The sequence below is a fragment of the Phyllostomus discolor genome, chromosome 8 (assembly GCF_004126475.2).
Source record: "Phyllostomus discolor isolate MPI-MPIP mPhyDis1 chromosome 8, mPhyDis1.pri.v3, whole genome shotgun sequence".
In the NCBI taxonomy this organism is placed as follows: Eukaryota; Metazoa; Chordata; class Mammalia; order Chiroptera; family Phyllostomidae; genus Phyllostomus; species Phyllostomus discolor.
This window is the reverse complement of record NC_040910.2, coordinates 72,648,290-72,661,363: the sequence shown is the minus strand read 5'-3', so window position 1 is coordinate 72,661,363 and position 13,074 is coordinate 72,648,290. Positions and strand designations below refer to the sequence as shown.

The window sequence follows — 13,074 nt, the reverse complement described above, 5'->3', positions numbered from 1 at the left end:
GGTTCATGACACTCCACAAAGTTACACTACCCATACACTCCATTTCCCACTGTACTTTCTGCTTACTGTTCTCTACCTGTGAGAAGTCAGGCCTACAAGCTTCACTCAACAGACCTCATTGTTACAGAATCCAGCACAGGTAACCATGAGTCAATACGTTTCCCAGATCCAAGACCAAGGACTGAGTATAGGTTTATATTGAGGGTCTATCAGAGGTGTTTCCTCCCTAGAGAACCTGTATCAGCAGCTACAATAAAACCCAGGCCCAGTCCTTCCATCTCTCCTAACTGGGTCCCTCAGGGAAGCCACTGAGCCTGCACCTGAGGACCACAGTTCCCCTGCAAAGCCTGACTCCATGAGGGCATTAAATCCTTGCTTCTCGAATTCATTCTTTTCAGGAAAAAATATGGACAAATCCTGGTTCCAAGTGGCCCGCATGAAAGAAGAGGGGGTAGTCCTGGAGAAGCCAGCCAGGGTGGAGCCCCACTATGTAGTCCTGGAGAACCCCAGCTTCTCCCCCATCGGAGTTCTACTGAGAATTATCCACGCTGTCCTGCCCATTCCCATCACCTCCAATGTGCTGCTCTACCATCACCTCCGGCATGAGGAAGTGACCTTCCACCTCTACTTGATTCCCAATGACTGCTCCATTCGCAAGGTGGCACCAAACCAGAAAGGCCAGGCCAGAGTGGGCTGACAGAGGCATGACAGGCACCCACACAGCCCCCTAGATGGGTCAGCTGGGCATAAGGATTAACCTCTTAAGAGCAGGAAAATTTAAAGAGATGAGTAATCCTGCCCCTCCTTAGCCATGGACTGGTGTCCTGGGCCCCTAAGGCCTCCCTCAGCCAGGTTCACTGCTCCCTCACTCACCATGGACACATCACTCATCAGTCGGCACTCACACTTCATCAGCCTCACTCCAGGGTCAGAGGATGGGAGGGTTCCATAGCCAGAACTGTTCCTTCCTCTATCCTCACTTCCTTTCTAGCCTTGCCATAATCTGGCCCTGCACATGGCATAGGCAAACTGTGGGCCTCTCCATTAGCAGTCAGGGGGAGGAGGTGCAGGTAAGCTGGGCATCAATATTCTATGGAGAATATAGCCTCCTCCGTACACAGAAACTTGTGGAAGCACCACCTCACTTTGCTCAGACAGGATTCCACAGGGCAGAATCTCTGAGCCAGATCCAGACTGTCCTCCCTGATCAGTGTTCTCTGTGCTCCTAAGGCCATAGATGATGAAGAAAAGACCTTCCAGTTTGTGAGACTACACAAGCCACCCCCGCTGAGCTCGCTCTACATGGGCTCCCGATACACTGTGTCTGGTTCACAGGAGATGGAAATAATCCCTCAGGTGAGTAACCCTGATGTTCCCCCTCCCTGAGGTCAGAGGCCATGCTTGGGAATAGCTCTGGGGCAGGTCTCAGGGCTTTCCCAGGACAGGCCCAGTTGGGGTACGGCTGACAGCAAGTGGGGTTTGGGGTGAGAGGGAAGGCTTCAAAGATTGGGAGAAAGACAGCTGGTAGGAGTGAGGGTCACATTTGGGACAGGGACAAGAACAGGGTGGACTTAGGGGAATTGAGAAGGATTGGACTCCAGAGAGTCGATGCTCTCCAAGTACAAGCGCCAGGAACACACCCATAGTGAACACACCGGGTCCATTCTCATTGCAGCCTGAGAACACGCACCAATGGGAACCGTGGGCCTCTCAGGACAGGGTCTCAGAAAGAACCTATTTCTGATTTGGGACATGGCTGGGTAACCTGGGGGAAGATCCAAGGAAATGGAGGTTTGCTCTCAGTCTGCTGCTGTCAGAGGGCAGGGAAATTCGGTCGTTTGGAGCCTCAGTGACTTTGTCTCTGGGGAGGGCAGACTCAGCCAGCACAAACCATCATTTATGAAGCAGCAGTCGAGAGTGCAGAGGGGTGGGATGGTGTTTGGCATTTGTGGGTTGCACGGCACCCTGTCTGAAAGGGACACTCGGAGATTGTGTGTGTCCAGCAGGAGGACAGCACAGCTGAGGTGGCAGCACAGATGCGTTTGTAACAACATTGAGGTCCAGCTGTGAGCATCAGACCAGCTCCTGGACCTCAGGGGCTGCCTTTGTCCTCTCTCGGTCTCCCCTTCTCACCAGAGATGGAGGCGGTGAGGACACTGGACACTCAGCTGTGATATCCCCATTTTCACCGCACCCCAGACTATGCTGCTCAGGGTCAGAGCATCCACTGAAGGACAGTCTGTAGTGGAACCAGCGTGGATCCTCTTTCCCTTCTGTTCTCAGACGAGTCCTCGAACTCTCCTAAGTGGACATGGCAGATGGAGTGGATGTGCAGTGGGCAGGAGGGAGTGATGTGTGTCCTTCCAATGGGGACACCTGGATCCAAGGATGAATACCCTACAGTTTCCTGCTGTGTTGGTTGTTAACAAGGGAGGAGAGACATGACTCAGTCATTCAACAAACGTTTACCCACTGCCAACTACGTGCTGGCTGCAGTTGGGACGGTCACTGAACAAGACAGAGAAGGCCCTGCCCTTGGGATGATGACACCCTGGTGGATTGAGACCTACATAAATAATTGAAGAAATGGAAACCTACATAAAGCACCATGGGAAAACACAGTAGACCATGCAAGAGTGTAACTTGAGGCTACTATACACCAGGTCATCTGGGAAGATGTGTCTTGGGAGGTGTCACTGATGTGGCCACATCTGAGCTGATACCTGAGTGACAAGAAGGGTTCTGGTTGGGGGGACATCTGTGACAGAGTCCTCGTGAACAGAAGTAGAGGAGCAGGCACCCTTGACACCTCCATGTGACAAATTGGAGGTCAGTGTGGCAGGGCTCAATGACTGCAGCAAAGAGAGGAGGTGGATGTGGTCACACAACAGACAGAGGTTTCCTGGGACCTATTGACCATGTTGCCCTGGTGTGGAGTTTGGATTTTGTTCCAAGTGCCAATTACAGTGTCTTAGAGGGTCTGACTTGTGATATGACAGCTGATTTAGTATCATGCAGATGCCTCTGGCTGCTGGGTAAGAATGGGTGGTAAGAAGTTAGGAGTGAAAACAGAAAGACAAGTCAAAAGGCTATTGCTACAGGGCAGGCAGGAGCTGATGGAGGCTTGACTAGGGAGGCAGCAGTGCAGATGAAGGTAAGTTCATGAACTCAGGGACAGGTTGGAGGTAGAGCCAACAGGACTTGGTGATGGGAGAGAAAAGTAGGAGTTAGGGATGATGCCTAAATCTGGAACATGAGTGCTCAGTGGCTGGTAGTGTCGTTTAATGAGTATGGGAAACTAAGGACAGGAAGCGTTTGGAAGACAGTTGGAAATCAAAAGTCTGTCTTGAATAGAATTTAGGAAAGGGGAAGGATATATGTTTTCTCTTGGTTCAAAGAGGGTCAAACTTATGATCTATTGAGAAGACAGGCTTTGGGCTGGAGAAATGAGGATTTGGGTGAAGATGGGGGAGGAGGAGGGAGAAGGATCTGGTTTAGGATGTGTGAGAACTACACTGTGGATGAGTCCTAACTCATCTGTGGGGCACCCAGCTGAGCCCTCTTTCTTCTGAGCCAGGGTTTGTGGAAAAGGAGGAAAAGAGCAGAGAGAGTGTGAACAGGTGATAAATTTCAGTACAGATCATTCAAAGGTTATGGCTAGGGTTAGAATTAGGGTTAGGATTAGGGTTCCTAGGGAGCTGAGCAGGGCCACGAAGGTGTCAGGTGGAGAGAGACCCCACTTGCAGGATGAATGGTGGCTTCTCACATGATATTTTCTCCTACAGGAACTGGAGCTCTGCTATCGGAGCCCTGGGGAAGCCCAGCTCTTCTCTGAGTTATGTGTTGGCTATTTGAGGTCAAGTATAAGGCTGTACACAAGACACAAGGAAGAAGGAACTCTGGTGTGGGAGGCCTTGGTGAAATCAGGTAAAGTCAAGACAAGTGTAGGGAGCACAGAGTCAGTTACAGAATGTGTGTGTGTGTGTGTGTGTGTGTGTGTGTGTGTGTGAGAGAGAGAGAGAGAGAGAGAGAGAGAGAGAGAGCTAGAGAGAGACTCTGTATTATTACAACTTGCTGCTGAGAATAGCCCAGAGAAGTTAATCTTTCTATTTATGTAACAGCTGTATGACTGGAATTTGAACTCAAGTTAATCTGACTCTAAACTCCATTCCCCCTCCCATGCACCTTCATGTCTCCACACTGCCCTGTATTAACAGAGTTAGACATCAGCAAGGCCTGTGGTAATTTTTCTCATAATGGATTGGGTGTGAGCTGAAACAACAACTGGATGATTACATGATTGTGTGAATTAAGCCAATTTTGGCAATAGCAAATACTCTACCCTGTGTTATTAAGCTTTCTTCAAGGTAGACAAGAGAGAATTGAATAATGAATTTTCAGGAACAGATGACAATTTATAGTTTTTTAAATGAGCACTAACAACCTCAAGAACCAAAATCCCCTAAACACTCATTGAAGGGACAACCAGGGCTTGTGTGCTGTTGAAATAAGTTGGATCTACCTCCTGAGTTGTGACCATGGCTTCCTGGCGTGGAGAAAGGGAACGGGTTTTACTCAGTCTCACTTGGGCACAACCACAGGTGTGCGTGAACCAGCCCCAGCGTCAGACCTCGGTTTGAATCCCACTCTGGCACTTACTTGCTGGGTGATTTGGGGGAAATTACATAACTCATTTGACTCTCCAGTTCCTCATTTATAAAATGAAGACCATAATATCTAACTTGTATTATTGTAGAAAAAAATTAAACTACTAATGTATGTTCTCATCTCATGAACCAGTCCTTAACATAGCAGTAAGGTTATTTTCTCTCACATTAAGCCAGTCTCTTCCTCTCTTCAGTCTTAATTCTGCCCCTTACAGCTGACAGAGGCTCTATCCCCATCCCCACGGTAAAGGCTTTCAGATATGGTACTTGAAGACTATAGTGGCCTCCCTTAATTTTTTCCCTATGCCAGTTAAACACCTCTAGTCCCATCCATCAGTCCTCTAATGGTTTCGTTTTTCAAAACTTTGCCATCCCAGTCACCTTGCTCAGCAGATGTGCCCATTTGAGGATGAGTCAGGATGGATTCTAAGACCATTCAGTCAGCATGGAGGATGTGGAACTCCCCCTCCCTCCATTCAAATGGGCCAGATGCTCCCAGCACAGCAGCAGGAGCTCCCCTCTGCTTGAGTTCACCTCCCACACTGTCCGCTCACATGAACTTGGGTGGCCCAAATTCTCAGGCCTTGTCCACAGGAGCTGCTGTGGACTCCCCCTTCTTTTGCTTTGCAAGTAATTGTTACATCCTTCATTCATTGTTACTGTTGTTGTTTGCTTTTCCCATTGAAATTTACCCATTACCCTGAGCGCTAAGATTTTCTTGATCTTGATTCTTGATACTGACATCAAATCCAAAATAAACAGTGTGAGTCCAGAAGACCAGACAAAGAGGAGGAGGTAGACTTCCACTTGGAAAAGGAGATCTCACAGTTGAAGCTATCTACCAAGGACTCAGTTATTCCTCCCCCAGGGTACCTTCCAGGCCAAGACTGAAGTAATACATGTCTACAGTGTTCAGGCACAAATTAATAACTCACTGTCCCTCTGATCATAGCTTCTGGGCCTCAGTTTCTCCATATGCATGAGGAATGGACTCACCTGCAACCCTTTCCCTAAATTCTGTTAGAATGAGTCTGTGGCTTGTTCTAAGAACCCAGTAATCTCAGCTGTGAGACATGTGTCACAGTTTCAAGGCTTCTCGTTTGTGTTAACAACTACCACTGTTACAGAAGCTTCTTCCTGTCTGTTTTCCTCCAGGAGACCTCAGACCTGAAGCTACTCTGGTCCCTGCACACCATACAGGTCAGTAGCAGCTGTTGGAGACCACAGGAGCCGTGGCTGGTCTGGGATGTACTCTCTGCTCCTAGAGGGAGGGAGGAGAGAAAGAAAGGGACTCTATCATTGCAGACTTTACAAGGGATAAGGACTTGGAGAGTAGTGTGTGCCCCGGGGCACAGTCCTTCCCCATCCTCCTTATTCTTGCCCATGGAGACCCTGGCACCTTCCACAGAACAACCTGAAATGCCTCCATCATGAACCCAACCCCACACCCAGCTCCAGCAGAAGTCTTGGCTGGAAGCTGACATGAGGGGGGCAGAGGCATGGACCACGTGTCTGGTGGTCCATGTTTTCACAGGGTGGGGGTACCCAAGGAGGCAGAGAAGGTGAGTGCAGAGTTAGAGGTGAGGTATCAAAAGTAGAGGCTGTAGTGGAAGCTCTTCTTCATTTGCTGCCAAACTCACATTCACCCCCAGATGCCCCAGCCTTACTGCACTTTGTGGACCGGCATCGGGAGCAGCTGGTGGCTCAAGTGACTTTGGTGGACCAAGTCCTAGACAAGCTATATGGACAAATGCTAAGTGACGAGCAGTATCAGAAGGTGCGGGCTGAGTGCACCAATCCAGCCAAGATGAGGATGCTGTTCAGCTTCAGCAGCAGCTGGAACAAGACACGCAAAGATAAACTCTACCAAGCCCTGAAGGAGTCTGACCCTCACCTGATTATGGATATCTGGGAGGGGTGGGGCCATGGAGGAGAACCATGAGGGCTCCTCACCTGACTGGGAATTCTGACTCTCCTGAGTGCTTTTAGGATCTCTGTTTCTTCACCTCTAAACAAATTGGCCTCTGACCTGCCTTCTATTATCAAGTTATGGAATGTCAGTGATGCACTTGCTGGTCATTACATGTCCAGGCCCAGGATTGCCCCGTGGGCACCCAGACTGCCTCCCTTGGCTTCTACAGGCCAGAGGTCCAGGTGGGATGGCAGCATCTCAGGAATGTGCATGTGCAGCTGGCAGGACACCTGCAAACCTTGTAGAAGCCTCACCCACACTCCCCATCCAGTGGCCACCACAGCCAGGCTGAGAGTCCTCTCTGTGCCACTGATATGTGGGGAGAATTAGGGAGAAAATGCAGCTGGTACCTCTACTGGAGACAGACCATGGAAATGGACACCTTGTGGGTTTTAAATGCCTTGTAAATAGGAGGAAAAAAAGATTTACTTTTTAGTAGTCAATATTGAGCTTGGATTTTCTCTTAGTTCAAGTCATGCTTTGTGGTTGTTGAAGTTTAGCTGGATTCCTAGAGCCAGGAGAGGGTGAAGGAGGCCGCAGGGGGAATGGTGTCTAGGCCTCACTTCAATGACTTCTGCTGTGCACAGTGATTCCATGTCCTTGCAGCTGGCTTAGGCACCTCTGCCCAGTGCTCCCGGAGGACCCTGTGTCCCCCACCCCATCAGAACACTTAGCACATGGCATTGTCCTTTCTCCTGATCCCTCCACACTAGATGGTAAACATCCTGAGGACAGGAGCCATGTCTAAGCAGGTTATTGCCAGTGCCTAGGGCAGTTCCTGGCACATAGTGGGTGTTAAGTGAGGGTTTATAAATAAGTAAATGATAAAGGACATTCCCCAAATATATCCTTTAATTCCCTTCCTGGCCACTATACTGTTCATGGAATTCAAAGACCCACCCAAGTAATAATTCCCCCATTAGTAGGCCATCCCCTTGGGCCCCAGTGAATCAGTAATCTTAGAATTAAACCCATTGGTGTTGAGTCTTTTGCACCAATGTCGTTCTCAACTGGTGAGAGCAAAGCTCCACTCAGTTTACCCCATTGCAATACACAGCAGCCCAAGTTTGTCATCCCTCCCTCCCTACTTTGTCCCCCTCCTCCTTCAGAGTCACTTCTCCTGCCACCTACCTGGGCCTCACCCACTCTCCTTACCCTCTACCACACAGCTAAAGGTGTCCATTCTATGGCCTCCCAGACTATGATGCTTGTTATGAGGGTTAAATGACATACATGTGTGAGCTCAGATCAGTGTTCAGCTCCAAGAGAGTATGTAGTAAGCGATAGGCATAATCTTTCAGTTTCACTGCTCACTGGGTGGGTGCAGGACACTTGTACTTAAAGAGAATGTTTCTTTCCTAAGATTCAGGGAGCTGTGGCTGCTTTCTGGTCCCAGGTAGGATGAGCCTGTGCAGAAGCGAAAATATCATGAAGACTCTGCACCCAGGACTCTGGCGCTGCCCTTCCAAGGACAAGGAAGCAGCACAATGAACTTGCTCTTTGCATGTAATCCAGACCAGCTGCCCTGTGGGCAGTTTTCTGCTGCATATGGCGGGTGCATGACTGCATTCTGAATTTGAAGTCCTCATGTTATTAAGAGACAAAAGATATGCCAGTATGTCACAGAGCTTGTTTCTTCACCAAACAGCCAGAGCGCACTTGTAAGTGCGTGAGAACCATGGGAGAACACTCTCAGGACAAACATATTTGCCTTGCACTGGGCATCACATTGCACAGGACAGAGCCCATGTATACATTCTAGTTTACGTCATTCTCAAGGTCAAATCCAGATCCTCCTAAAGAAGCTCTGCTCTTCTCCACGGGAAGCTAATGGTGGGGCCTGGTTGCTCGGGGCCTGTCCCAGACACTGTCCTCCAAGTTTTAACTCCCAGCTGGGGCTGTGATGGTTGTTGGGGCCACAGGTTCACGGGGTCATGGCAGGCAGGGTGTCTGGGTCAGCCTCCCCTTCCTGCCACGCCACCTCTGAGTGAGGCAGGTCAGTGAGAACCTAGAAAAACTCCTTGACAGTGGAATGAGGGAAACAGAGAGAAAGCAGTTAAATGAACAACTGAGCGATTAAAGCCAGATAAGAAATCACAAATCCCTACCCTCCCTAACCAAAGCCACTTACAAGCAGGTGGTTCACATCTCCCCTCTCCAACTAGATAGTGGTTAGCTTAAATCACCCTAGTCAGGGAGAGAGATAGCAGAGACCCAGTTTGTGCCATTAGTGTCAGACAAATCCAAAAACCAAATAAAGTCAGAGAAAGAAAAAGAAAAAATCCCAGTCAGATCCAGACAAATACAAGATAGAGGTGAAGCTGAGCAGAGAATGACCCCACACCCCACTATACCTCACTTTGGTACATCAGCATATTACAGGACACACCTGGGAAGATGATGAATGTTCTGATTGAGACCGGCCCTAAAATTCCCACCTGCAGAAAACAGATAAATACCCTCAAGACTAAAGACCCAGTGTGCAGTCTTTTCCTCCACTTTTCTTGGGCATGTAAGTTTACATTCTTTCTCCTAAGTTCCAAGGGTTTTCCTCATGCCTAACTTTTCAGGGAGACAAAAGTGACCCTACCTGGGCTCCACACTGTTACTGGGACTTCCTTTCCTGAGGCTAAGCAGCCCAGCTTAGGCTCACTGCTGTTACTGTGTTCCAGCTTCTTCTGTTAAGCTCTTCCTTTGGTTCATTGTCCCAAAGTTTTACTAAACATACTCTCAAAATCACCTGGACTCCTGTCTGGAATTCTTTCCGCACAAAGTCAAGAAACCATACATTCCAAGTCATACAGAACAGAGCTACCTTGGCCAGGTGCCATCCCTTTATGATGACATAAGAAGTTCCTGACCTTTGGAGCAAAACATATTGTCCTCGGTCATTGCTGAGGGTATGAGGACATTTTCTGTAGCCCCAGGACATGTTCAAAGAGCGAGAGAACACAGGCACCCGTGAAGCTGAACCTGGACAGGAGCAAACACTGAGGTTATAGTCTGCTAGTGCAGCTACCCATCCCTGTCTTATTCCGTAAGAATTATACATATGCATTATTTAACCTTAATGAGAAGTTTGGATTAGCCAGGGTTTTCCAGAGAAACACAGCCAATAGGATGTGTGTATCCATAGAGGGGAGATTTGGTTTAAGGCACTGGCTCACACGATTATGAAGGCTGGCAGATCCAACATCCGCAGGGTGGGCTCGCAGACTAGAGGCCCAGGGCAGAGCTGCCGTGGCTGTTTGCTGGCAGGATGCCCTGGAGCTCAGGGGTTGCCAGTCTTTCATTCTATTCCAGCCTGCAGATGATTGCAGGGGGCTGGTCACACTGTGGAGGGCAATCTGTGCCACTGATTCCAACGCTAATAAAGTCAACATTACACATTTAAATGTTCACTTCATCTAAGAACACCCTCACAGAAACACCCAAAAATATGTTTGACCCACTATCCAGGCCCTGTGGCCTAGTCCAGCTGACATAAACTTACCATCACAAACCCTATGACAACAGGTACCATTATCATCCTCATGTCACAGATAAATGGAGGCAGAGGGATGGTAAGTGTTGTCCCCAAATTCTCACAGGAACTAAGTGGTGGACTTGGGATTCACCCCCTGGGAGCTGACCCCAGAGCCCACCCTCCTGCCCACCCTCCAGGCCTCTGTGAGGAAAAGGACTCTCTGTCACTACAAACAGGGAAATGCAAATCCACCAGGGAGCATGCTGGGGCTGCTGTGTCCCTGCTCTCTAGGGGCCCAGAAGAGGAATCTGAAACCAGGTTGTCATTTCTTACTATCAGACCCACTACAACTGCCTAAACCATGGGCTTCCAGTCCTCTGTGTGGGCCTGCAGTCATTATTTCATTACATGCCCTGTGGCACCCACTGAACTCCAAGAAAGTCTAATTGTCTCTTCCTGGTGGGATGCAGCCAGTTGCTGTTTTGGGGAGCTGTGTTCTGCCCCCTGGTGAGCATCTGTGTCAACACTTTACACCAAAGCCTGACAGAAATGACAGCAGTGTCGGGACCAGGCCCATGCATCCCACAGGGTGGGACCCACGTCCTCCTGCCCCATATTAGCCACTTCCCAGGAACCTAACAGTGGGACTGTCCACTCCCTTCAGAGGAACTGCCCCCCTCACCTCTGCTGGGAGGGGCAGGAGTGTCTGGGGACTGGGTCCCTTCAGCAGAGACCTTGACTCTTTGTTGTTCTTCATGACCCAAGTGGGCTGTGCAGGCCCAGGCATCCCTGAAATACAGTGGCCAAGGGCAAGCCTGGCTCTGAGGGTGGTGTGTGTGATGCTTGTGTGTGGTGATGGGGGGTGTGTGTGTGTGTGTGTGTGTGGTGGTCAGGAGTAGATGTAGCGGACACCTCCTGAATGGCCAGCCCAGCCCTCCCTCCTTTTCCAGGACAGCCTCCACTCCCTCCCCCAGAGTAAGTGGTAGCAGGAATAGCCATGTTTACACAGCTGACCCTTTCCCCCTAACCCCAGAGAGGATAGCAGGGGCCTGTTTCTGGGAATAACAGAGACAGCCAGCCTGCCATAGGAAAGAACATGAAGCAAACCAATGGGCAAAGAGCAGCAGGGATGAAGGATGGAGACCATGGGCACCCAGAATGCCCTGCCTTCCATCACTGCTTCCACTGAGTTGCCAAGGCCTCAACTCATCTGTGCCTTCAAGTTCCATGGACATTCTGCTTCCTTTTAATTGTCCTCTTTTTTCCTTATACTAGTTCCAATGTCTTTTCTGTTATTAAAGAAAAGTCCAGAAAAGGAAAAGAAAAGAAAAGCACTGCACTCTGGCTCTTGCACTAGGAGATCTGTTTGTGCCAGCTGGGCGACAGGGCGGGCTCCTCCTGGGGTGAGGCAGCTTCACAGGGTTCTAGCCCAGGCACAGCCAAGGCATCGATCATCTCTCAGACCCTTTCTGAAAACCCACAGGCCACGGTTGGTTCATTCCTTAAAGAACAGTTTGGGGGCCCTGGCTGGTGTGGTTCAGTGCATTGAGTGGGGGCCTGCGAATCAAGGGGTTACTGGTTTGATTCCGGGTCTAGAGCACACATCTGAGTTGCAGACCAGGTCCCGGTGTGGGGTCCAAGAGTGGCAATTGCACACTGGTGTTTCTTTCCCTCTTTCTCTCTCCCTTCCCCCCTCTGAAATAAATAAATGAAAATAAAAAAACAAGTTTGGGGGCTGTGAGCCCCTTAAAAACAAAATGATGTATCCCCTGTACATGCACCTACCCCACAAAGCGGTAGGGTCTGGGACATTATCCTAATTATAAATGGGATTCAACTGCACCCCAAGACTCTAAACAATGGGGTCTGACTGCCCTCTCCCCTAACCTTAAGGTGCAAATATAGAGACCCTTATTTCATTGCCTGTAGTAGCTTTGGTCGTTCCTACTGATGCACAAAGGTAGTGAATGACAAGCAGAGAAGAAACGACAAGCAGAGGAAAAACAAGTATCGAAAGCTAAAGTGAGTGCAACGCGTCTCCCAAACAAAAAGTGCAGAGCCCTTCTTTTCCGCTCTCCGCCCGCACTCCCCTGTCTCAGCCTTAGTCACTCTGGCACGCTGTAAATGGCTAAAGGTCAAAAGGTAAGAGGTGATGGAAAAGGCGATGGCTACGTAAAGATGCAGAGATGCGGGAAAAGGCCGAGACAGCAGCCCTTGCCCAGAGGAGGCGCCTCCTCCTTGTTAAGGAAGCGCGCAGAGGCCCTTGCGGGGTGCTGGGCACGGATTCTTGCTCCCACTCGCGGACCAGCCTTCTCGCCCTCGGCCAACGGCCAGCGCTGATTTGCGTTTGCGGGCAGCGCGGCGTTCTTCCGCGGGAGGCTTGTCACACAGACCTTCGGAGTCAGCATGGGGGTCCATGCAAATTGCTCCGGGTGACAAAGTTTGCCCTGATAGAGTTCATTAGCCATTGCCAAAGAGTGGAGTCGGGGAGGCCCCGTCTGGCCGGGTCCCAGCGCGACGAGCTGTTGACGCGACTGCTGTTCTATTTCCATCGCCCGGAAAGGGGTGGCGGGGCGGCCGGGCCTCGAGGCCTCCGCCGGGTTCTGCAGCTTCCCAACTCAGGAGCCTCTTCTCCTGGCTCCTCCTTCTGCCCTCAGCTTGTTGCAGTGGTTGGCTGCCCAGGTTCCAGACCCCGGGAGCTCCGGGCTTCTAACTGGGAAGTCTCTGGGAGAACAAAATTTGTTTCCATGGCAACCCGATGGCGCCGGTAGAAAGGAGGGAGTGAGAGCTGCTACCTGGGTCCCGGTGGGGGGGCCGGTGTAGCTTAGTCCTAAAGAGGCTGCTGAAATGCAGGCCAAAATCCCAACTGTACGCAGCGCTTCCTCAGGACTTTTTTTTTTTGTAATCTCCGAAATGTGCTTACTCCAATAAGGTGTCATCTGCTTTTTATTCTCTCCTCACTATCTTTT

General features: G+C 50.0%; 1 protein-coding gene across 1 annotated transcript in view; it reads left to right on the top strand.

The window, feature by feature from the left end:
* Positions 1-7,053, top strand: part of LOC114515347 (NACHT, LRR and PYD domains-containing protein 1-like) — a 233,377-nt gene extending 226,324 nt beyond the window's left edge. Inside the window, exons 12-16 of the mRNA XM_036033203.1 lie at positions 399-658; positions 1,231-1,356; positions 3,786-3,927; positions 5,823-5,867; positions 6,302-7,053. Of these exons, the coding sequence (XP_035889096.1) occupies positions 399-658; positions 1,231-1,356; positions 3,786-3,927; positions 5,823-5,867; positions 6,302-6,609 (881 nt within the window). The 3' untranslated portion in view covers positions 6,610-7,053. The remainder of the gene's footprint in view (positions 1-398; positions 659-1,230; positions 1,357-3,785; positions 3,928-5,822; positions 5,868-6,301) is intronic.
* Positions 7,054-13,074: the final 6,021 nt, after the last annotated feature.